The sequence below is a fragment of the Zootermopsis nevadensis genome, unplaced genomic scaffold (genome assembly GCF_977971745.1).
Source record: "Zootermopsis nevadensis isolate Lab colony 2312 unplaced genomic scaffold, Znev_1.0 Znev_ptg000001l, whole genome shotgun sequence".
Classification (NCBI taxonomy): Eukaryota; Metazoa; Arthropoda; class Insecta; order Blattodea; family Termopsidae; genus Zootermopsis; species Zootermopsis nevadensis.
The window spans coordinates 1,923,229-1,946,426 of NW_028259133.1; the positions used below are offsets into that span (position 1 = coordinate 1,923,229).

The 23,198-nt window shown below is 37.9% G+C and overlaps 1 protein-coding gene across 2 annotated transcripts in view; it reads left to right on the forward strand.

The window, feature by feature from the left end:
* Hml (hemolectin) overlaps positions 1-23,198 on the forward strand; it is a 75,654-nt gene that overhangs the window by 14,660 nt on the left and 37,796 nt on the right. For both annotated transcript variants that reach the window (XM_087346738.1, XM_022084384.2), the window contains 23 exons: positions 197-371; positions 861-1,101; positions 1,819-2,014; positions 2,787-2,979; positions 3,251-3,339; positions 4,166-4,388; positions 5,118-5,288; positions 6,336-6,588; positions 7,169-7,319; positions 7,604-7,782; positions 8,486-8,666; positions 8,915-9,045; positions 9,983-10,103; positions 11,297-11,440; positions 11,956-12,074; positions 12,575-12,705; positions 15,033-15,161; positions 15,404-15,560; positions 17,727-17,937; positions 18,911-19,091; positions 20,203-20,397; positions 21,486-21,702; positions 22,434-22,600. In XM_087346738.1, coding sequence (XP_087202864.1) covers positions 197-371; positions 861-1,101; positions 1,819-2,014; positions 2,787-2,979; positions 3,251-3,339; positions 4,166-4,388; positions 5,118-5,288; positions 6,336-6,588; positions 7,169-7,319; positions 7,604-7,782; positions 8,486-8,666; positions 8,915-9,045; positions 9,983-10,103; positions 11,297-11,440; positions 11,956-12,074; positions 12,575-12,705; positions 15,033-15,161; positions 15,404-15,560; positions 17,727-17,937; positions 18,911-19,091; positions 20,203-20,397; positions 21,486-21,702; positions 22,434-22,600 — 3,955 coding nt within the window. The remainder of the gene's footprint in view (positions 1-196; positions 372-860; positions 1,102-1,818; positions 2,015-2,786; positions 2,980-3,250; positions 3,340-4,165; positions 4,389-5,117; positions 5,289-6,335; positions 6,589-7,168; positions 7,320-7,603; positions 7,783-8,485; positions 8,667-8,914; positions 9,046-9,982; positions 10,104-11,296; positions 11,441-11,955; positions 12,075-12,574; positions 12,706-15,032; positions 15,162-15,403; positions 15,561-17,726; positions 17,938-18,910; positions 19,092-20,202; positions 20,398-21,485; positions 21,703-22,433; positions 22,601-23,198) is intronic.

Consider the following 23,198-nt stretch of genomic DNA (forward strand, 5'->3'; position numbering starts at 1 on the left):
ATTACGTCTCTCAGAGACTCAGAGTTTGGTGTTAATAGTTTATAAAAGTTGAGATTAATATTCATTATATAATACAGTGTTAAGTTAGTGTGTGTATTTACAGTTTATCACAGAATATTTTATCACATGAACAAAATGTAGACCCATGTTCTAAATATTTAACATTTTACCAGCAAAAATTCATTTTTACTAATAGGTTGTGGATGTGAAACCGTATTATGAAGCTTGCAAATGGGACTACTGTGCCTGCAATCAGTCGAACTCCAAACGAAATGAATGTGCCTGTCAGTCATTTGCGGTGTATGCAAAGGTGTGCAGCCAACATAGCGAAACAACAGCCATCAAGAATTGGAGAGATGATTCTACATGTCGTAAGTGTGAATCATTTTTGTTGACATATACTAGAATTCAAAAAATTTTCTTTTCTAAGTAATTTTTATTAAACTTTTGTGCTTCATGTTCTAGTAATTCTTATAAAATACAGAGTACCTGCATGGCTCCTATGAAGTTCTTTGCTACAATATCCCTGTAAACTGAATAACACAGACATTTAATAACTTTCTCATATTCTATGGGAGCTTTATGATGAAGCTGAATGTCTGTCCTCTGGGATAGATGAATACTCCTCATATGTATATTTCAAGGGTTTCACGTTGTTGAAATAACAGGAAATCAATCTTGAATTCTTTAATTTGGCAGAAATATGCAAGGGAATTTAACTTTTAAACTATGAGTAACCATTTTGCTTATGTGTTCAGTTTGTATTGAAGATTTTTCCCTTCTTATTGACTTCAATCCCTTAGTACATTATAGAAATTAATGTTTAAAAGTATGTAATATAATGAGTACTATTCTTCCAGCTATGCATTGCACTGGAAGTCGGGTGTATTTCCCTTGTGGGCCAAGTTCACAAGAAACTTGTAGGTCAGTAACTTCAGTAGCCATGACATCAGTCACACAGTCCTGTGAGGAGGGGTGTTACTGCCCTGTGGGCACAGTGATCCATGACCAGCAATGCGTTTCACGAGAACAGTGCCCGTGTCAGTTGCGTGGGAGGATGTTTCAACCAGGAGAGAAGGTTATAAAGGATTGTAACACATGGTAAGTTTTATGAGTGACTCTCAGCTCCAGACTTTTCACTGTAGTCAAAAAATTTTCACTTGTTTTGTAATCGTTTCACATTTTAAATGTACAAATGTACTGAACTTGAGGTATAAGTCTGAAGTCGTAAATACTTATAAATCTTAATTATGTATATTTAGAATTGCAGCATGGAAACAGCACTGAAGTCAGTTAACAGTCTACATTGCAATTTCCACAAAATAGTTTAATTGATAGACAAATTACTGCATTACTTCCTTCATTTCTACATGTCTAGTCACCGCAGAAGTGTATGAACATTCTGATTCTCTGTGTTATCCCCCCACCCCCAATTGCTCCCATGGGGCCTGTTGCTATGTAAGTATGTAAACATGCAGATCTAATTTCCTTTGGATTGTTTAGTCATATCAGAAACTGAATGGAAAATAAATAATATTTGACAATCAAATGGCATAAATGAATTTCAGATTTTTGTTTGTAGAGTCATTAGATGCATTTGTTTTTATTGTGCATGCTTGTTTTAGTCTGTTATCTGTGACCACTAGCCTTATATGAATTACTTTTATTGCAGTGAATGTATTATAAAGTAATTTTTGGAAGATGTATAGCAAATTTTTGCCTGTAAATATAAGTGTATTGTTGGAAGTAATTTTTGTGTTTATCTCGTCATTTATAATTTAAAGATTTAGGAAACACTAGTTTTTTTTATTTTCGCAGCACGTGCGTTAGTGGACAGTGGTCATGCACACAAGTAAACTGTGGCGGTCGATGTGGAGCCATTGGCGATCCCCATTATGTGACATTTGATGGGAAACGCTTCAATTTCATGGGGAAATGCTCTTATCACCTCATGAAAGGAGATAATTACAGCATAGAGGCAGAAAATGTGGCTTGTGCAGGTGCCATCTCAGAGGTGAGTCCTGATTATTGATAATTCACTCTGAATTTTTAACTCGTTTTGTTGTAATGCTTATTATTTATGTCAAAATTAATTATTTACAATTTTGTATGACAGAGTACAGGAAAGGTTTAATAGAGACATGTCCTGGACCAGTAACTGGCTTAATGAAAAGCCTACCTGCTGGTGGTGAAACTGTGTGTCGCCATTGTGAATGTATTATGCGTTGGAAATGTTTGCATTTTTCCATGAGAAAGAAATTTGAGACCCAAACATTTGTTGGCTAGGTAATTGTTATGGTCTTCTTCAATTACTGGGTTCCCCTGCTTATGCAGTTTTTTAAATCTCTTTTGTACTGATAAAGGCATTAAATGAACACTGATTCCAGTTAGATACTGAAATTTAGAGGCTGTGGTACTCTGTACAAAGACATTCAGTGCTTGGTGACATATTGGTTTCCATGTCTCAGTATTTAGAGTGACTATATGATGGGCCAAATAGATTGCCCTTGGATTGCCAAGTACCAGGATAGTACTTTAAATTTGGCCACAACTGCTTCTTTCCACATCCTTTCCAATTCATTCTTCATTAACTTCCTCTCATTTGATGTATAGTCTGAGCTGCTGAAAAAGTGTCTTTAATAACCTGTAAATAAATAAACAAATGCTGGATTGGTTTTCTCTTGAAACTACTTGATATATTTCTAATAACCAATTAGTATAATCTGTTGATTAATAAATCAGTGTTAAATTATTAACTAATTGAAAATATTACTTTTATATTTTAGGCAATGAATTTCCTTCCTGTGAGCAGTTCTGAATATCCTTCTTGTACAAAAACTGTTACTATTCATCTTGATGAACACAGCATTAAGTTGAAACAAGGACGCGAAGTGTTAGTCGATGGACAGGAAGTGTCCAAGTTACCTTTCACAGCTGCCGGTGCTTACATACACGTCGTCTCTTCCATATTTCTTATCGGTAAGTTCCCATCGCAAGGTGTTTGACTGTGTCTTCTATTAGTGTTTGTGTTTGAATTCTGGAAGTTGTAAAGTATTGGTGATTTGGGACAAGAAACTGAATTTACTTTTATTTGAACTGTTGTGAATCTCATGTTTTATTTTCTATTTCTTTATAATTTAAAAGGCATTCCCACACCTAGAAAATGAACTTTGATTGTAAGATGTGAACTGTAAGATTTATACAGTCATGAAGATGTTTGTCATTATATCATTAAATGTATTATTTCCAGTGGATCTACCAAATGGTCTGCAAATTTGGTGGGATGGAATAACTCGTGTCTACATTGATGCACCATCACGTTTTCAAGGAAACACCAAGGTATAGGGAATAAGAAGATATCCGCCTTCTGGGTTATTGCGCTGTGTAGTCTGGTCGATGTTAACCAACGTTTCAGAGGTCATACTGCCTCCGTCATCAGGGCGATGAATATGCCAATAGGGTGTGAGGAGCTGGATTTATAGGCCAAACTCACCTTTCTCTCTCTACTTTCTCTCCCTCTCCCACTCTCGCCCACGTGCTACCATTGGTCCACTCCCATACCTGCTCCCATTGGCTCGGGGCAGGCTACACCTTTCACTTCCCGGCCTATAAATCCAGCTCCTCACACCCTATTGGCATATTCATCGCCCTGATGACGGAGGCAGTATGACCTCTGAAACGTTGGTTAACATCGACCAGACTACACAGCGCAACAACCCAGAAGACAGAAATCTTCATACTCACCGCTGTGAGAACCTCAAGTCTTATAGAGGGAATAAATGTGTCACTGCTTAAGATTTGTCAGTCACTCACACACACATTCTGTTTCTTTGTTCTAGTGCACAGTTGATAAAGAATTCAGTGTAATACTCATTCATGTTAACCCATTTCTCGAACTGTTTTGAAAACTGTATCATTATGATATTTTATGGTATTAATTTTATACCAAGTAAACTGTATAAATGAATACTATTTCTAATGAAATAGAAGATTAGAAACAGGTGCTTCTTTGTATTATGATTACAGATGTAGCAAGTATAAATTGGATATTGGAGGTGTGTCTGAAAATAAGTTTTCTTTTTAAATGCAATTAATATGGCATTGACACTTAGAGTAGTGGATAGTTAAAATGAATACAGAGTGAGTAATAAATGTTACGTTACAGGGCCTGTGTGGAACATTTAATCAGAATCAGAATGATGACTTTCTGACACCAGAAGGTGATGTGGAACAAGATGTAGTGGCATTTGCTAATAAGTGGAAGACAAGTGAAGTCTGTCTTGATGTTCTGGAAAGTGAGGCATCTAGCCATCCCTGTGATATCAATGCACACAACAGAGCCACTGCTGAGAAAAGTTGTTCAAAATTGAAAGGATCATTGTTTGAAGGTATCTAGATTGACTGTATAAGATAGAGTTATAGTTTCTAAAATTTTAATAACGTAAGATTGTCCTTGTGCTTAAACACTGTCAGAAATGACATTAGGAGCATGGAAGTAAGGAACTATTTACCTGAGACCACATCACTGGATAGAGTTGTAATGGTATAATGAATGATTCATCTTGTGTAAAGGAAATGCTACTATCAAAATGTAGGTTAAGTTATTTTGGTAAGATGTCAGATTCTTGCGGTGATGAGTGTGAGTCTGTTAGAAATTTACTGATGTTTTAGAGTTGCTCTCTGCCGTCGTCATCAGCGGAATGAGTGACTCATAACCCTGATAATGAAGGCGACAAGCATGTCTGAAACACTGGTAAACTTCTACTAGAGTACATGGTACATCATCCCAGAAGACAGACAGTTTCAAATTTGTTTCGGTTTATTTTCAGTAAAGTCTTCTCAGTTGATTGTCTCCATTGATACGTGATCAGTCTCTGATGTTATGCGCAGTCTGCGTCTGCATCAAACTTTCACCGATCAGGGTTGAGCAATGTGTTGAAGTCATCATATGTCATTGCACTGCATTTAGAATCTTTAAAAGTTAAATTATAAGTTTTGGCTGCTTTTAATATGTCTTGAACAACTGTGCAGTTGAGTTGACAGTGGAGCCATTAACAAATAGCCTGTCTGTAAGTCTTATGATGGCATTGACTTATTTTATTTGCTGCTTTTCACAGGATGCCACTGGTTTGTCGACCCAGAGCCATATTATCAGGACTGTCTGTATGACCTTTGTTCTTGTCAATTGAAGATTTCGCAGTGTTTGTGTCCCATATTTGCAGCATATGCGAAGGAATGTGCCCACAAGGAAATTCTTATTGATTGGAGAAGTGACATAAGAGAATGTGGTAATGTATTTTATTTGAAAAGTAACTTTGACCACTTTAAGTTTATATCTCTTTGGCATACAACTATGAATGTGTATTTACATTTTTATGATCTTAGAGAAATTTGTTCAGCTCAGGACACGGACCAGTGGTGAGCGCTTGTGAGCACTGTGTTAAATCTCCAAGTTCCATAAAAACTAGGGAGTTTATTGTTTAGCTGAGCAACTATTAGCTTTTCAAGTAGAACTTTGCTCTGTGGAGTTAGTTTAATTTGTTATTTTTCCACATTTGGTTGCTCTTTGTTGCGAACCCACATGTTAGCTCATTTTTCTGTTGTGTCTAACATCTCTTTGGTTCCTAAGATAATATTGTTTCTTTATATGTGTGCCCTGGCCATTTGCTTCTCTGTAGTATAATGTGGCTGAAAGGGTTTGAAATATATCAAGATTTTTTTCAAGAAATGGTTACAAAATCTACGTGCTGTTAAGTTTTCCATTGATAACAAATATATTAATTTCCTGAATTATACATGAGAAAAACTTTGGCAATACTTTTTTTGGGTGTTAGTGGAAGAGATGTTCTGATGTTCCCTGAATACTTAGCAATATCTTAAGTATCCAACCTAACCTGATATCATCAAGGCAATATAACAGCAGTCTTCATAGGGGTTATAAAAGTACTGGAAATTGTGTTACTGTAACACTAGAAGGTGCATTTAACAACAGTTGTAGTAATAGTAGTGTATGTGTGCGCGTGCTCACGCCAATTTTCACTCATGCATTAAAGAACTTGAAATCATGCAGCATTTCCTGAGGCATTGGATGCGTGTGTGTGTATGACATACACAATTATGTCACAATCGTGAGAACACGATCATCAGCTTGTGAAGCTTTAGAACAGCTTAACGTATCATTCGAGATTTTTCTTCTTCTCCTTTGTATGTTTTAAAACTCTTGCCCCTTTATGATGATTTGGTTATGGATATGAGATGTATTTTTTACATAATAGCATACACATCATAAGTGATAATTAAGTTCTGTTACAGAAATGATAATGTTTTATGATTAGGAATCCATTGTCCTGGTGGTCAGGTGTACCAAATATGTGGAAATACTTGCACACGCTCCTGTTATGACATCTCGCAGAATCCACAGTGCAGGAGGCAATGTGTTGAGGGCTGCAATTGTCCTGAAGGGCAAACCATAGATCCTACAATAGGAGAATGTATTCCAGTGGGTCGTTGTGCCTGCCAGCATGAAGGTGTGGAATATCCAGCTAATTTCAAAGACGTTAGAGCAGGAAATAAGGGACTAGAACTTTGGTAAGTGGATTCATGTTATATGGCATGTTAACCCCTCGCCTCGGAAAGTCGTCTCCAGACGTGCTGGCATTTAAATTTAGGTCTTCGGAACCACGTTCAATGACGTGCGGCTGTAAGCCTAATTTCAAATGCCCATAAGTATGGAAATAATAACGACTGATATTTGATGTTTGTAGTTGATTTGTCGTGGAAAAAATGCTCTTTCTGTTCATGTAGTGGCAACGTCCAATCTTGTGGAACATACCAAAATAATATTACTCTTAGAGAAAGGGATATAAAGGGAAATTGAATGCAGAGTGGTAGCCTACTAAATGTGAGCTATTAAATATGTAGCAGGGTATTCAGCAAAAGGCAAAAGAATATCCCAGAAAATTTGATTTTGGAGGTGTGCAATGATTCTAAAACTGGAAGATTTTGTATTGAAGCAGATAATAGAAGAGTTACATGAATATAATAGTTAACATATACCTGACCTTTATAGATCATGCAGGGGTATACAATCAGATAAATGGAAATAAACTGTGAAATAAAATGCAGAAAAAGAAACTTTAATCCAAACAAAAGGCTTTCCTTCGAACAGTTTGTGTCGCAATGCCGTGTGGGAGTGCCAGCCTGCAACTCCTCAGGAGTCTGAAGAGTTTCCTAAGACAGGAGCAATGGTAGCTGGTTGTAGTCATGTAGAAAACCAAGAATTCACCACCTGTGAGCCTGTAGAACCTGTGACATGCAAGGTGACTATTCCATTTATGTGTATTTATCTGTTTGTGGCAGACCGTGGAATAAATTATGTTGTACATGAACCTTTGGTTTACGTTTGTTGTTCACAGTGGATAATTTACTCTCAGGTGTGGGATTTATTTTGTCCCAACTGAGTTTCAGTGTGAAAGGATATTCTGCAAGATATTCTTATTGTGAGATGTTACAAAACCTGCAATCTCATTTTCATATTTAGCAGTTGTATTAATTTTTTTATCTAACATATGCAAATTTAACAAAAATTATTCTGTTGTTCCAGAACATGCACAGTCCTCCACAGTACAGCCCTGCCATCTGTAGGACAGGCTGTAAATGCAAGAAAGGATATGTGCTGGATTCACACACGAGGAAGTGCATTAAACCTACTGAGTGTCCTTGTCATCATGGTGGAAAGAGTTACGGAGAGGCCGAGACCATGCAAGAAGACTGCAACACATGGTGCGTTAAATTGCTGCATTGCTTATTCTATTAACTGTATTGTGCATCTTGAAGGTATGTTGTTTTCTCTCTGACTAGGGGTAGGATGCCGAATAACAAATCATCTTCACTGTTTTTTTATTACACAATAGACTTTTGAGCATCCTATGAATTAATATATAAATTTTAGGATTGTTCTAAAATTTGTACAACATAATAAAATTTGGAAGGGCCCACACCCATTTAATGTAGTCAAACACAGTGAAATCACATTTTAAAGTTAAAATAACCTGAAAATATTTGTTATGATATCATCACACACTAGTGTTTTAGAATATATCAGGGGGAAGGGTTTCATATATGATCAGTCTATCTGTTGGATCCAGGTACTTCTTTAGCCTCATTAATTTAGGTTAGTATTCATAGAGTATTCTTGGGAAATGGAATTTTTCCATCCTTCCTGTTTGTTTCGGCTATCTTAATATTCTCTCTCTATTACCTAATGTTGAGCATCTGCAGTCCTTATTTCACATGTGCTGTATATTTGTGATAAAGCAGTTATTGCTGACATCTCCAGTGATAAAACATGAAAGGTTTATTTTGTTTTATTTTATATTGTACGAAGCTGTGAGATAAATGTAAATCTCATCAATTATTCTGTTTTAAAAAGTGTGTTCCTCTGTTTCACAGTAAGATTATGTCATACTGTGCATTTCTCTTGCAGCAAATGTGAATCTGGCAAGTGGTCATGTTCAGAACGCGTGTGTGCTGGCGTATGTACAGCCTGGGGTGACTCCCATTATAAGACGTTCGATGGACGAATCTATGATTTCCATGGAAACTGTGACTATGTTCTGGTGAAGGGATCCCTTGGCTTTGATGACATATTTGATATTTCCATACAGGTTGGTATAACTGCACAGTTCCTTCTCAAACAATCTACCCTGTTCTATATAACACATGGGAATGATACTTTCTGGTGAAGTTTACAGAACAAAGCGTACTGACATCACTGCAAGGGGTGGGGAGCCATCCAGGCTGTACAATAAATTCAGGAATTATGTGATAATATTAGCTACTGCTACTGATGCTTATTACAAACATTTATCTTGATTTGGTTAATACAGAGATATTATGTTCTTTGGTCTAACAGAATGTGCCGTGTGGATCAAGTGGCATCAGCTGCTCCAAGTCAGTCTCTCTGAGGGTGGGGTCATCTGAAAAAATGGAAATAATCACCTTTACTAGAGAGAAACCTGTTCCTTCACATACAAGCTTAGGGAGGTATGACACTGTCTATCTTCTGTACCTTACTGTCTTGAACTTCGGTACCCAAAACAAAAGTGTGTTCTTGCGATTTCCATTGGCTTAGGTTTACGGTTCCCATACAACGTATTTATCAGTCACTTCAGTCCCCATTCTTCAAGATTTAGTCGACACCTGACCACTGCGTTTTTTGTTTCCCTCATTCCATTTGTTTTCCAATTGGAGCTCAATCAGTATAGTGACTGACTACGTACTGGACGAGTAGGATTCAATCCCCGACGGGGGCAGAGGATTTTTTTCTTTAGCCTCTGCATCCAGACCGGCTCTCGGGCCTACCCAACCTCCTCTCCCGTGAATACCGGGGTCCTTTCCCAGGGGTAAAGTGTGACCGGGGCGTGATGATATTATTGTAACTGAAATTATCAGAATATCAGTTCAAAGCTTCATGTATGAAACAACACAAGAGTAAATAAGATAAAGACTAACATTTCTGGAGATTTTCAGTTCTTCTGCGGAGTCAAATGTAATTTCAGTAACATAGAAATTGCTATCATCTATCCCTCTTTAAGATATTCTGTTATAATGCCAGTCGTAAATTGTTGAAGAGCTTAGGTGGAGTAGTCAGTATTTAGAGCATTGTGTTGAGGTGGTTTGGTTCACCAGGGTTTTGGAGAGATTATTCTCCTCCAGGATGATGTGACTGGCAGCAGACCTAGTTCGTCACTGTATTTGCCATTACATGATGCCATTACGATAAAATGAAAATACAAGTTTGAACAAACCAACAGGACTTTGTTGGGTAAAGTAAAATAAAAAATGGGTGGTGTATTGTTTCATTATCATGGCAACTATTTTCAGGAGATTCATAGCAATAGACATACAATTTTTTGTTTGTTTTTTACATATATTCTCTGTACAATTGCAAATGATATCAATAAAATATGACTTATTGCAGAATAACAATCCGTGAAGCTGGTTTATTTGTGTTTGCGGAGGTGTTTGACTTGGGTCTAGTTCTCCAGTGGGACAGAGGAACCAGAGTTTATGTCAGAGCTGATCCCAAATGGAAGGACAGGGTGAGTGATTTGATGACTGATAACACATTATGTTTCCAGCTGATTATTTGGTTTTCAGATCTTCAGTTACACTTCCTGGGTTGTACGCCTTCTTAATATTGTTAACATTCTTGAAAAATGTATTTGTGAGAGTTGGGCATATTGAAAATTCAGACTTTGCACAGAATGCAAAGTGGGCGCTCTGTATTTTCATACAGATTACACCTTTACATAATTTCTAATTTATAGTGCTTTCGTCAAGAAGAGGATACTTCTCACTAGCAAGTTGGGCTTGGAGATGAAGAAGAAACTAGTGAAGTGTTACGTATGGAGTGTCGCGCTGTATGGAGCAGAGACTTGGACACTCAGGAAGAAGGAACAGAAATACCTGGAGAGTTTTGAAATGTGGTGTTGGAGAAGAATAGAGAAGATCAGGTGGACGGATCGAGTGACCAACGAAGAAGTATTGAGGAGAGTCAACGAGCAAAGAAACATTCTGCAGGCGATTACACGAAGGAAAGCTAACTGGCTGGGACATATTATGAGAAGGAATGGATTAATGAGTGATATCATCGAAGGCCAGGTTGAAGGAAGGCGAGGACTGGGAAGAAGACTGATACAGCTAACCGACGATCTGAAACAAGGAAAGAAGATGACGTTCCAGGAATTAAAGCAAGAAGCCGAGAATAGGGACAACTGGAGAGCTCTTTTTGGGCAGAGCAATGGACCTGTCGTAAGACAGAACACTAAATAATAATAATAGTCTCACTGTTTTGATGTAAGTATTTGAATGGATACAGATGTAATTGCTTCTGTGCTGGCATTCTTGTTTGCATAGTGAGAAGGATTGTATAATGTTCTGTCAGGGCTTTACGAGGTTGTATTGGATCAAAATTAAATTTGGCTGACAGTTTTTAGTGTAGTTTGCAGTATCAAATAATATTGGTATCTACTGAATGGTTTTGGAGCTGGTGCATGGTTTGACAGGAAAATGGACATCTCCATGTTTAAAGAGCACACCTTGCAATAGTGCTCAGATTTTGTTGGTATGAGCGTGCTTCTCAATAACATAAGAAAAGTGTCAGTGCGAAACACTTCCAGGTTAATTCCGGCACCAGCACCTGGAACTCTGTGTCTGTCACTACGAATGAAAGTGTCTGTTTTACGCTACTTTGAAGTTAATAGAATTTTGAAATTTTCTTTCACTGTTTCAGCTGAAAGGTTTATGTGGTAACTACAATGATAACCAGTTGGATGACTTCCAAACTCCTTCTGGTGGTTTGAGTGAGGTGTCTGCAAGACTCTTTGGTGATTCATGGCGACTCCAATCTTACTGTGCAGAATCAGTTGATATTGCGGTATGTATGCTCTTTCACTTTAAAAATGTTCATAATTAAATCACGGCAGTTTAGGTAATGAAGGTAACAAAGGTAAACATTGATGTAGGTTAGGTTAGATTATGAAGGGCTAGGCTAAGTTTGGTAACGATGGTGATAAAGACAACCATGAGAGCCAAAGTAACTGTGTTAACCTCAGGTTAGTTCAGGTTATGTTAAGCTAGGGTAGGACGGCGAAGCTGGGTAAGTTTGGCAACATATTTATAATACAAAATTTGTAACGAGAGTGTGTGGAAACTGTGCGTTTTGGTACGGTTTGCAGCCTTGCAATCTGGTTCTGCTATAAACTTATAGAGACTGGTAGTGGGTGATTGTATTTGGTCATAATTTGAAAGTAGCACCAAACAGTGCCAAAATGACCTTACATTTTCAAGTGCAATTCCTCTTGTACTTATTTATATCAATGGGGATCTGTTATCTTCACCAGTTTATATTTAATGTCTCTTGAGAATGACTATAGTCGTTGATTGTCACAGGACACATGTCTCAGTCATCCAAACCGCAAACTGTGGGCTATGAAGAAGTGTGGAGTATTGAAGTCATCTGTCTTCCAACCTTGCCACTCTGAGGTGCCACTGGAACCGTACCTTGAAAGGTAATAATCATTTCTGTTTGTGCATGATGTAACTCGTTCTGATCTGTAATTTGAGGAGTCGCTGTATATGGAAGTGAAAATATATTTGGTTAATGTTCCAAAAGTCCTTTAAACCTCATTTATATAGTGGATTAACAGTTATGTTTTTGTATTTTTCCAGTACAAAAATTATGTTTTTACAAAAACTTTTGCTTCTAAATCTTGTTCTGGTATTGATTGACTCTGAATTGGGTTTTGGGTTGTATGGAAAATTACAAGTTCTTAAAATCATACAGAATGTTGGTGGATAAAGTCTATGAAAATGTTTGCTTGCAAGACTGAGAAGGAGATTTGAAGTTAACTTTAAAATGGATCATAGTTAAACAGTATGTGAATATGGGAGATGGATGAAACTATCTGAGTATTGTCTTACACTGCCTTTAGTATTAGTGTGTTGAACCTTCAGGCTGTGCTACCACAGTGTTAGTATATTTTACCGTATCAGAAATTTGTTTGTTTAGGTGCATTTTTGATGCCTGTGGCTGTGATTTGGGTGGTGATTGTGAGTGCCTCTGCACGGCCATTTCAGCGTATGCTCAGGAGTGTAACGTAAGAGGTGCAAGTATCAAGTGGAGGTCACAAGAGCTCTGCCGTAAGTGCTGTCACCTATCTTGTCACTGTCCCTCTAATTAATGTAACAAGTTTGTGTGGGGCTTTATGCAATAATTTAAAAACTTTCAGCAACAGTAGAAATTTTTTTATTTATTTTTTTCAGATGATTTTTCAGATTCATTACAAGCTACTGTTCAGTACAGCCCATCCTAAACACCATCTGTCACCTTTTGTTAGTCCATAAGTGAATACAAGCATTCTGTGGTTTTTATAAACTTAGTGTAAGTTCTTTTAAACTTTGTTTCTGTCTTTATGTGCTGTACAGAGTTTAAGTCACCATCGTTACACATGATTGGAGTTTCAACTTCAGGAACTTCTATTATTTGTGGGTGAAGGGGCTCTTTGTTAGACTAAAACTGAAATTCACTCTCTTTCTTTTTTCATATCTTCATGTTCAGTTTGTGTTCTTTTGAAACCACTATATATTTTGATAAGGCAAAGAAAATATGAACAGAATAAGTGTAAAAATGTCACTTGAGGAATGTAATATTATGTTTCTTGTATCTCATCAGTGAGATGTGACAGATAGATTCCCTGTAAAAGTTTTCATTTTGTTTCTCTTGAACCAGTGCCAACTAGAAGCTTCATTGTTAAAAGTTGAAACAATAAGAGGGACTTGCAAAGGAATTTGTATTAAAGCCCCTCAAGTATCTTGGTATCTGATATTAATAGCTGTTGAGATGTCAGGTTAGCTCAGTCAATATAGTGACTAGGCTGGGAGGGCAGGAATTTTCTCTTTATCACATTGTCTAGACTGGCTGTGGATGCTTAGTTAACACCTGGGACAACTTTGCCTTTTTCTTTAATAGCTTCTGAGATGATATTCATGGTCTAGTACCATACTGTAAGGTTGTAAGACTTGAGGTTCTCACAGCGGTGAGTATGAAGATATCCGTCTTCTGGGTTATTGCGCTGTGTAGTCTGGTCGATGTTAACCAACGTTTCAGAGGTCATACTGCCTCCGTCATCAGGGCCCTGATGATGGAGGCAGTATGACCTCTGAAACGTTGGTTAACATCGACCAGACTACACAGCGCAACATCCCAGAAGACAGAAATCTTCATACTCATCGCCCTGATGACGGAGGCAGTATGACCTCTGAAACGTTGGTAAACATCGACCAGACTAAACAGCGCAACAACCCAGAAGACAGAAATCTTCATACTCATCGCCCTGATGACGGAGGCAGTATGACCTCTGAAACGTTGGTAAACATCGACCAGACTACACAGCGCAATAACCCAGAAGACAGAAATCTTCATACTAAGAATCGCCCTGATGACGGAGGCAGTATGACCTCTGAAACGTTGGTTAACATCGACCAGACTACACAGCGCAATAACCCAGAAGACAGAAATCTTCATACTAAGAATCGCCCTGATAACGGAGGCAGTATGACCACTGAAACGTTGGTAAACATCGACCAGACTACACAGCGCAATAACCCAGAAGACAGAAATCTTCATACTAAGAATCGCCCTGATGACGGAGGCAGTATGACCTCTGAAACGTTGGTAAACATCGACCAGACTAAACAGCGCAACAACCCAGAAGACAGAAATCTTCATACTCATCGCCCTGATGACGGAGGCAGTATGACCTCTGAAACGTTGGTAAACATCGACCAGACTACACAGCGCAATAACCCAGAAGACAGAAATCTTCATACTAAGAATCGCCCTGATGACGGAGGCAGTATGACCTCTGAAACGTTGGTTAACATCGACCAGACTACACAGCGCAATAACCCAGAAGACAGAAATCTTCATACTCATCGCCCTGATGACGGAGGCAGTATGACCTCTGAAACGTTGGTAAACATCGACCAGACTACACAGCGCAATAACCCAGAAGACAGAAATCTTCATACTAAGAATCGCCCTGATGACGGAGGCAGTATGACCTCTGAAACGTTGGTAAACATCGACCAGACTACACAGCGCAATAACCCAGAAGACAGAAATCTTCATACTAAGAATCGCCCTGATGACGGAGGCAGTATGACCACTGAAACGTTGGTTAACATCGACCAGACTACACAGCGCAACAACCCAGAAGACAGAAATCTTCATACTAAGAATCGCCCTGATGACGGAGGCAGTATGACCTCTGAAACGTTGGTTAACATCGACCAGACTACACAGCGCAATAACCCAGAAGACGGATATCTTCATACTGTAAGGTTCCTCAAAAGCTAGGTTTATCCGCCACGCTTGACAGAGTAGTACCCTTTCTTCCATGTCTGAAGAAGGGGGCAGAGCGTGAAGGTAGTGTGATGCTGACCTCGTTTTTCTTTGGTCTTTGCAGCAATCCAGTGCGATGAGAAGTGTTCCCACTACAGCCCATGTGTGCAGACCTGTCCAAAGCAGACTTGTGACAACTATTTTATTCATAGTAATCTCAATAAGCTCTGTGGTGAAGATGCGTGCGTGGAAGGTGTGTTACAGTTACAGTTGTTTTATTTTTCCTCCTGCGATGATAAGTTCTATCTTGAATATAGGATAGTATTCACATGCACTATCACCAATAAAGCATTTGCCTAAAAATATCTAAATTTTTTAGCTATAAAATAGTCATCATCTGGCTGGTACGAAAAACGTTTGTTGTGGAGCTGCACTGTAATGGGGTCTTGAGGGTCTGTGTACTTTGGTTAATTTAGCTAAAACTTTTGTTTACAGGTTGTGAAGTAACTCCGTGCCCTCCTGGCCAAGTTTTCAACAATTTAACATCACTGGAATGTGTGCCTGTTGCTACCTGCAAGCCATTCTGCATGCAGATTGGTGATGTTATCTACTATGAGGGGGATATTATACAGCAAGATGACTGCCATAAGTGGTAAGTTTATTACGTCGTGAGACTCGCGGCAGAGTCCCTCAGCTGGTCGCTATATTTCCTAGGCTTTTCACAATATTTATTTGATCTGTTACTGAATCCGTTGAATCTAGTCTGCAATATAAAACCTATTTGTTCGAGATACATTTATTTTCCTATCCATGCCTAATGATAGTAAATTTAAGGTGGTTGTTGTGTTTCATCATCATCATCATCATCATCATCATCATAAAGATTAGAAATTTCCTTTCATTTATAGTAGATTCTCACAAAAATTGTCTCTCTGCTAGATGTTCATTACCTGCAAATACTGTGTATAAAGATGTTAACATATTTATAAATCATTTTGTTATGCTTAATCCTGTTTTAAAGTAATACTTTTTGTGTTAGGAAATTTTTCCATCACTTCACTTTATTGTAGCATAATTATTTAACATTTATTATCATATTTATTACACGTATTTAGACTGGTTTTATTTTTGCCATTGTTTTCTGTACTTCGTACTTATATTACTGTGTAGTTGGCTCTTGTAGCTGTTGAGTCAGCATGTTAAAATAAAGAATTAAATTAAATTGTTGTTATCACTATTATTAATAATAATTGCTACTCTTCTATATTGTAATGGCTAGCACTGATTACACATAGATTCTTTTATGAGACAGAAGGATTTATTCAATCACACTTACTAAAATTTATTACTCTTTTTAACTTAATTTTTGTTGCTCTTTTAATCACTATTGTTATAACATTTCCCTTCATTACAGAAAACAAGTATTTCTCTGTCTTTCTCTTGACTTAATTATAACCAAGTACTGTCTTCAGCTCCATCTTACTTGCTTGTAGACTGTTCACCATCAGAACTCATACTGATAGACTATGTGACTCACCTTGAACTAACAATCAGCTGTTTGTAGCCAAGATTCAAGTACTTGTTGTAATTGTTTGAGGAATTTTTCGCTGTTCCACAAGCCAGGAGAGCGTGACAGAGAAACGGAGGATATGCTTGCACTAACTGTGGCATCACTAGGAGACCAACAGTCCCTCCTGGCAAGATGACCTTGAAGATGTGTCACCTAAACGCTGTGACAGTTGCTTGTGATATTAAGCAGTGTTTGGCATATAGAACACCTTTGTACTCAAAAGTGTGCACCATTTCAATTATAATACTTATTCATAGTTATTACAGAACATGATGGACAAGTTAGTGGAAACAGGTAGAGAGTATGGAATGGAAATCAACATTGAAAAATCAAAGGTAATGAGGATAGCACCGAGAGCAGAACCATTGAACGTTGTAATTGGAAACCAACAGCTGGAGAATGTGGAGCATTTCAAGTACTTGGGAAGCATAATCACGACGGACGCTCTGTGCACCAAGGAAGTAAAAGCAAGGATAGCCATGGCCAAGGCAGCTTTCGTCAAGAAGAGGATACTTCTCACTAGCAAGTTGGGCTTGGAGATGAGGAAGAAACTAGTGAAGTGTCGCGCTGTATGGAGCAGAGACTTGGACACTCAGGAAGAAGGAACAGAAATACCTGGAGAGTTTTGAAATGTGGTGTTGGAGAAGAATAGAGAAGATCAGGTGGACGGATCGAGTGACCAACGAAGAAGTATTGAGGAGAGTCAACGAGCAAAGAAACATTCTGCAGGCGATTACACGAAGGAAAGCTTACTGGCTGGGACATATTATGAGAAGGAATGGGTTACTGAGTGACATCATCGAAGGCCAGGTTGAAGGAAAGCGAGGACTGGGAAGAAGATTGATACAGCTAACCGACGACCTTAAACAAGGAAAGAAGATGACATTCCAGGAATTAAAGCGAGAAGACGAGAATAGGGACAACTGGAGAGCTCTTTTTGGGCAGAGCAATGGACCTGTCGTAAGACAGAACACTGAATAATATAATAGGCTAATGAATTCAGTGATGTTGCCCTATGAGGCAAACACATTCTAATTATGTGAATAATTATTGAAGATGATGTACCTTTATAGGACTGATGCTATTTTTACTACTATTACTACTACTACTACTACAGCTACTACTGTCCTGTGTAGTGTCTTTCTGGATGCACAGCTTTAATTGAGATTACTTTTGTATTCAGGTCTGCAGACAGTTCATTGCGTAGACCTCATGATAAATATTCAGTATAATATTTTCTTTTTGCAGTACATGTTCTCATCAAAAGAAAACATGCCTTGGTCAGCCGTGTACTTCTATAACAAGTACACCACCCACAACTGTATTTGCAGCAACAACTACTGAAATGAAAACGCAGATTCCCAAATGTACAGGAGGTTGGACAAATTGGCTGAGCCGTGATAATCCAAAGTACGAAACAGGCGCAGACACTGAGCCACTTCCCACAGTTGGCCAGCTGGTAAGTAGCTATGAAGAAGGTGTAGTGAATATGGGTGTGTTGAGAGGTAGCAGAGATTCTAAGTGGATATCTTCCAAGTACAAGTCAGATGTGTTACTGCTTGAGCTGATCTACATGATAGAATAAGAACAAAATATAACTCCATGGGGTAGAGTTCTTCTTGAGGAGCTGATTTGGCTCAGACAGTCAAGAAATTCCCACCTTTTTATGAGATTCAAAGGTTCATTACAGTGTTAAGAAGAGCCTAACTCCAGTCATAATCTGTGATACATCCATACATAACCTTAAATCCTCTTTCCATAAGATTCATTTGAATATTATCCTCCCATCTTTACTCAAGTGTTCTGAGTGGTCTCTTCGCTCGTCAGAATTTCTATCTAAAATTTTGTACGCACTTCTCAACTCCCCATGTGTGGTGCTTACCTCTCCTATCTCATCTTATTTGATTTGACCTTTGTAATAATTTGTGGTGATGAGTGTAACTTATTGAATTCCTCAATATGCACTTTTTCCACCCTCCTGTCATTTATCTGCCTTAGGTCCAAAGAAATTCTGATGCTGCGTTTTCTGATTTTTTTTAGGCTTCTATCCATTTCCAACACTGATGGCAAAATAGTTGTTTTGCATCTTAATTAGCACTATTTTCTGCATTTCCTTCTTTGTGATTTATGTTAGTATGATTAGTCATTGGTCCACCATTACATTCATCATCTTCTTTCTAACATAATTGTTTTTTTATTGGAGGGTTTACATTTTACCCCAGTACCCATCAGACAGGAGTCTTGGTGGGCCCCAAAGCCAGTGTGGATGTAGAGACTAGTGAAATCCTCTACCTATGTTGGGGAAGGAACCCCAATCATCCAGCCTGTAGCCAGTCAGTATACTGATTGAGCTACCTGGCTCACTGGTAAGGTAGTATATTCCATATTAATTGCATTGTTTGAATTTCTTAGAAATGTTTTTCTCTTTGTAGATAGCAGAACAAAGTCCAGCTGTCTGTAATGTAACAGAAATGAAGAGCATAGAATGCAGAGTTGTAGGAACGCATCAGTTCTACAAAGACACTGGTGAGAATGTGGAATGCAGCATAATGAATGGAGGGCTGAAGTGTGTTGGAGGATGTCACAACTATGAGATCCGTGTCCTTTGCAAATGTAAGTAACATTATAGATAGATGATTGACTAATGACGCAGATGAAACTAGTACCGTATAAATTGTGGTGATTAATTGGAGTTGGATGATTCGAGGTCGATGATTGTGTACAAGGAACTGGAAATAAGGGACAGGAAGTAATCATGTCCTTATTTAGGTACTTTTGTGACCTCCTTTGAAGGACTAATGAAAATAACATGAAGCTTCTAATAAACCGAGTACATCCTATACTCAAATGACGCATGGCAGTTTTGAGTCAAGTTGAAGCTCGGAGGAAGCCATGATGTAATTTCCATCAAATATATATTTATAATTGGAGTTTTGAATGATGAAAAATGATATTTAATGTGAGTGGGAAGGTTGAAAGTTCTCTGAGATAAGGCATAACTCTTTTTTAAAAAGAAACTTGTATGTTGGAAATTTTGCACTGTTTTTAGTAATAAATTTTTGAAGTGAGACCAGCCATTATGTAGAGGAATTGATAATAACATAGATGAACCTTCATGCAACTCAGAATAGAAGTGGGTGAGATCTTTATTGTGACACTGGATGAAATTTATTTTGTGCTTGAGATGTTCGAGGACTGACTGGGATGTTGAGCTCTATTATTAGTGTTTCAGGGATTAAAACACCAAAATGAATTTACTAAGGTAATACAAATCACATCTTCATTCTGTAGATATTATATGAATTGTCTGTAACATTTGAACAAAATTTGATTAAAAGTGCAGAAGTTTCTCGATTTTCCAAAGAATAATTATTTGTGCCTAGTAAGATAGGCTTAAGTCATATAATTCCTATTAACTTTCAGCTTCCTTATTGAGCACTGAAGAATTTATTGTGAATTTGACTTTTATAATATGAAAACAGGGAATATAAACTCATGTACTATAGGGCTCTTAGCCAGACTCTGTAGTTATGGTTTAGTCGTATGCTATTATGGCACGTACAGTCGTCAAAGGTTAGAACCTCATCTCCGCCATCATCCAAGGTATTTAAATTGCTTAGTGCTGACTGGTTGAATCTCTGGCTCTCTGTTCTGTGAAGTATTATAGAACTTAAGAATTGTGGAAAAGGCAAAAGTTTGTATTATATGTTTGGTTGCTTTGCAGGTCCAATTCACTGTGATGTAAATAATCCAAACTCAAGAGATGTTAAAGATTGTCATCGCTTCTACCACTGTAAAGACACTCTTGAGGGTCCTGAACTGGTTGAGAAGACATGTGGTCCATTCATGATGTACAATCACGAGAAACAAGTGTGTGACTGGCCAGCGACTGTTATAGGACTGAGGCCAGAATGCGCAGGTATGGGTCAAGTTATCAGTTTTTAGTACTATCCTGATTTTCAACTCACATGTTTAGCCTACATTCACATCTGTAAAGATGAAAATATGCTTATGAGATCACCATGCCCTTTGACTGTGTGTGTCTCTCCTTCCAATGCTTAAACTGGTTGACTGATTTTCATGAAATTTGTTTTGAACGTTACGCCATTTGATGCCACCATATTGTAATACTAGCTTTCTACAATGAGTAATAACATCAGGGCAGAAGCTTGAACGTAGGATTTACATTAGCACACACATCATTGTACCCCCTCCCATTTTTTTGTTTTCATAAGTTCTTAAGTTTACTGAAAGTTTATAAAACAGTGCATTGCTGTATACTCTGGTACTGCGCTTGTGAATATAGCTTTCTTGTGTTTTCCCCACAGTTTCCATTATGTAGTGAATCTGAACGAGGAGATGAAGACCGAACCTTCCTTTCTTTTGACGCTAAACTTTGCAACACCAGCTTAACTAATCTGTGTTGATAGAGCATTCATGTATAACCTGAAAATAAAATAATTTTTGTAAGACTTGAGGTTCTCACAGCGGTGAGTATGAAGATTTCCGTCTTCTGGGTTGTTGCGCTGTGTAGTCTGGTCGATGTTAACCAACGTTTCAGAGGTCATACTGCCTCCGTCATCAGGGCGATGATGACGGAGGCAGTATGACCTCTGAAACGTTGTTAAACATCGACCAGACTACACGGCGCAACAACCCAGAAGACGGAAATCTTCGAAATAATTTTTGATTATCGATTTTTTGTTTTCTCCCAACTATTAACAGAAATAATAAAGAGTGTACTGTACTTTTGGAGAAATGAAAACATGGATACATGTAGGTCCAGGGGCCCTTTACAGCTTCACCTTCACAACTTTCTAGATTTGTGGATTTTGTCCTTGGTGAAGGTACTAAATACCAGGATGACATGTGACAGGTGGCTACAAGCAAAAACAATGGCAGCTTGGATCTGAATGAATATTAGGTGCAGTGGGACCACCCAGAACAAGTTTTACTCTATCAAAATCTTCTTTTGTTGCCAGAATTATGTTTTGTATTTTGAAACAGCAATCACACCTGAACTCACAACAGAAACTGCAACAACACCAACTTCTGAAACAACACCAGGGGAGTGCAAGTCAGGGTGGAGCCGTTGGTACGACACACCACGCAAATCAAGTGGGGATTATGAAAGCCTGGACGATTTGGAATATGAAGGAAAATTACCCTGTAGAAGACATGAAATTACCGACATTGAGTGCAAGTTCTACAAGAATGTTACCAGGTGAGTTGGACTATTTTAGGAAACAACATATCTGCTGCTTGCTTTTGCGTGAGACTTTACACCTGAACAGTCTTTAACCATTTATTTACTCTTTACCTGCAGGTAAATATTCCATAAGAAGTTAGTTTATTGCTTCCATCTTATCTTAAAGAAGGTAGAGTTGACAGTACTTCACATATTAACATTTGCTTTATGATATAGTGAAGTGTTATACAGTTAACTTATCATACAGGAATAGGGGATTTAAAGCTCTGTAATGCAGCTGCCAGTTGGATTTCAGCTCCAGTGAAAGTTAAAGGAACATATTAATTTCCTGACTAAAATATGTGTTGCAGCAGGAACGATTCTAATGACTTTTCAAAATGTGGATCTTTTTGTGTTTCTTTTACTTATCTTGGCACTTACAAAAAACAAATTTCAGATTCAATTGTTTCCAGTATTATATTGCGGATTTGTAGAATTTAGTATCTAAATTTGTTATTAAGTCAGTACTATGATTATGAATATATGCATAATACATATGCATTGGGTGTGTGCATGTGGATACACGCACATGTGCGTATGCAGAGTGAAACCCTGATAAAATACCCCTTTGTGTTCCATTACCTTCTTTGTATCGCACCCATGAAAGCCTCAGAACAGAAATTTTCTATGTAATTTCAAAGTCTTGTTGTCATCCTTAGTAGTGATTTGCATGTTTTATTTATCTCTGTTTCTCTTGTGCTGTTTAGAAAGACTGTGAAGGGTGGTCTCAAAACCAGGTCAGAGAAGATAGACTACACACAGTCTGGTGACCATGTGACTTGCAAACTGTCATCGGGCTTGGAATGTAACAATGCGCAACAGAAAGATGGGCTGTGTGAAGATTACATTATTAGAGTCTTCTGCAGCTGTGAAGGTAGGTTGCATTGTACGCGATTGCTGCGTTGAACTCGCAGTATTATTAGTAGGAGTAGTCATTAAGTTTTGTCCATGTTACTGCATTGGTTGCAAGTTTCATATTTTTCTTTGAATTTATTATAGGTGTTTAATAGGACTTTGCAGACACTCAGTTTCTTAATACCAGTAGACTCCATCATAAATTTGAATTTGAACTTGTTCTGTTTTCATATTCATATAGCAGCCTGTATTTTGTTACAAAGCTGAAATGTACAATTGATATTCTAGAATATGACAAAATATGTAATTTCACTGGCACTGTTAAATAAGAAACATGTTTATTTCTGGACAGAATAGAATTCTGAATGAGATATGTTGTGTTTAGCAGGAGGATAAAACCTGAAAAAGTGAACTCTTGCTGCACGCTCCAAATCAGGCGTGTGTGTGGAAAGCATTATGAAACAATTTATCTGAAAGTTTATTTTAGAACTTGGTAAGCTGTTTTCTCAGAAGTGGCTTTTCCAAATGAAGAGATGTCTGTGACATAAATTGTTTAATTTTTCATATTCGTTCTGAAACATGCTTCATTTTGGCTTATTAAATGTGTTGCTGCAGTC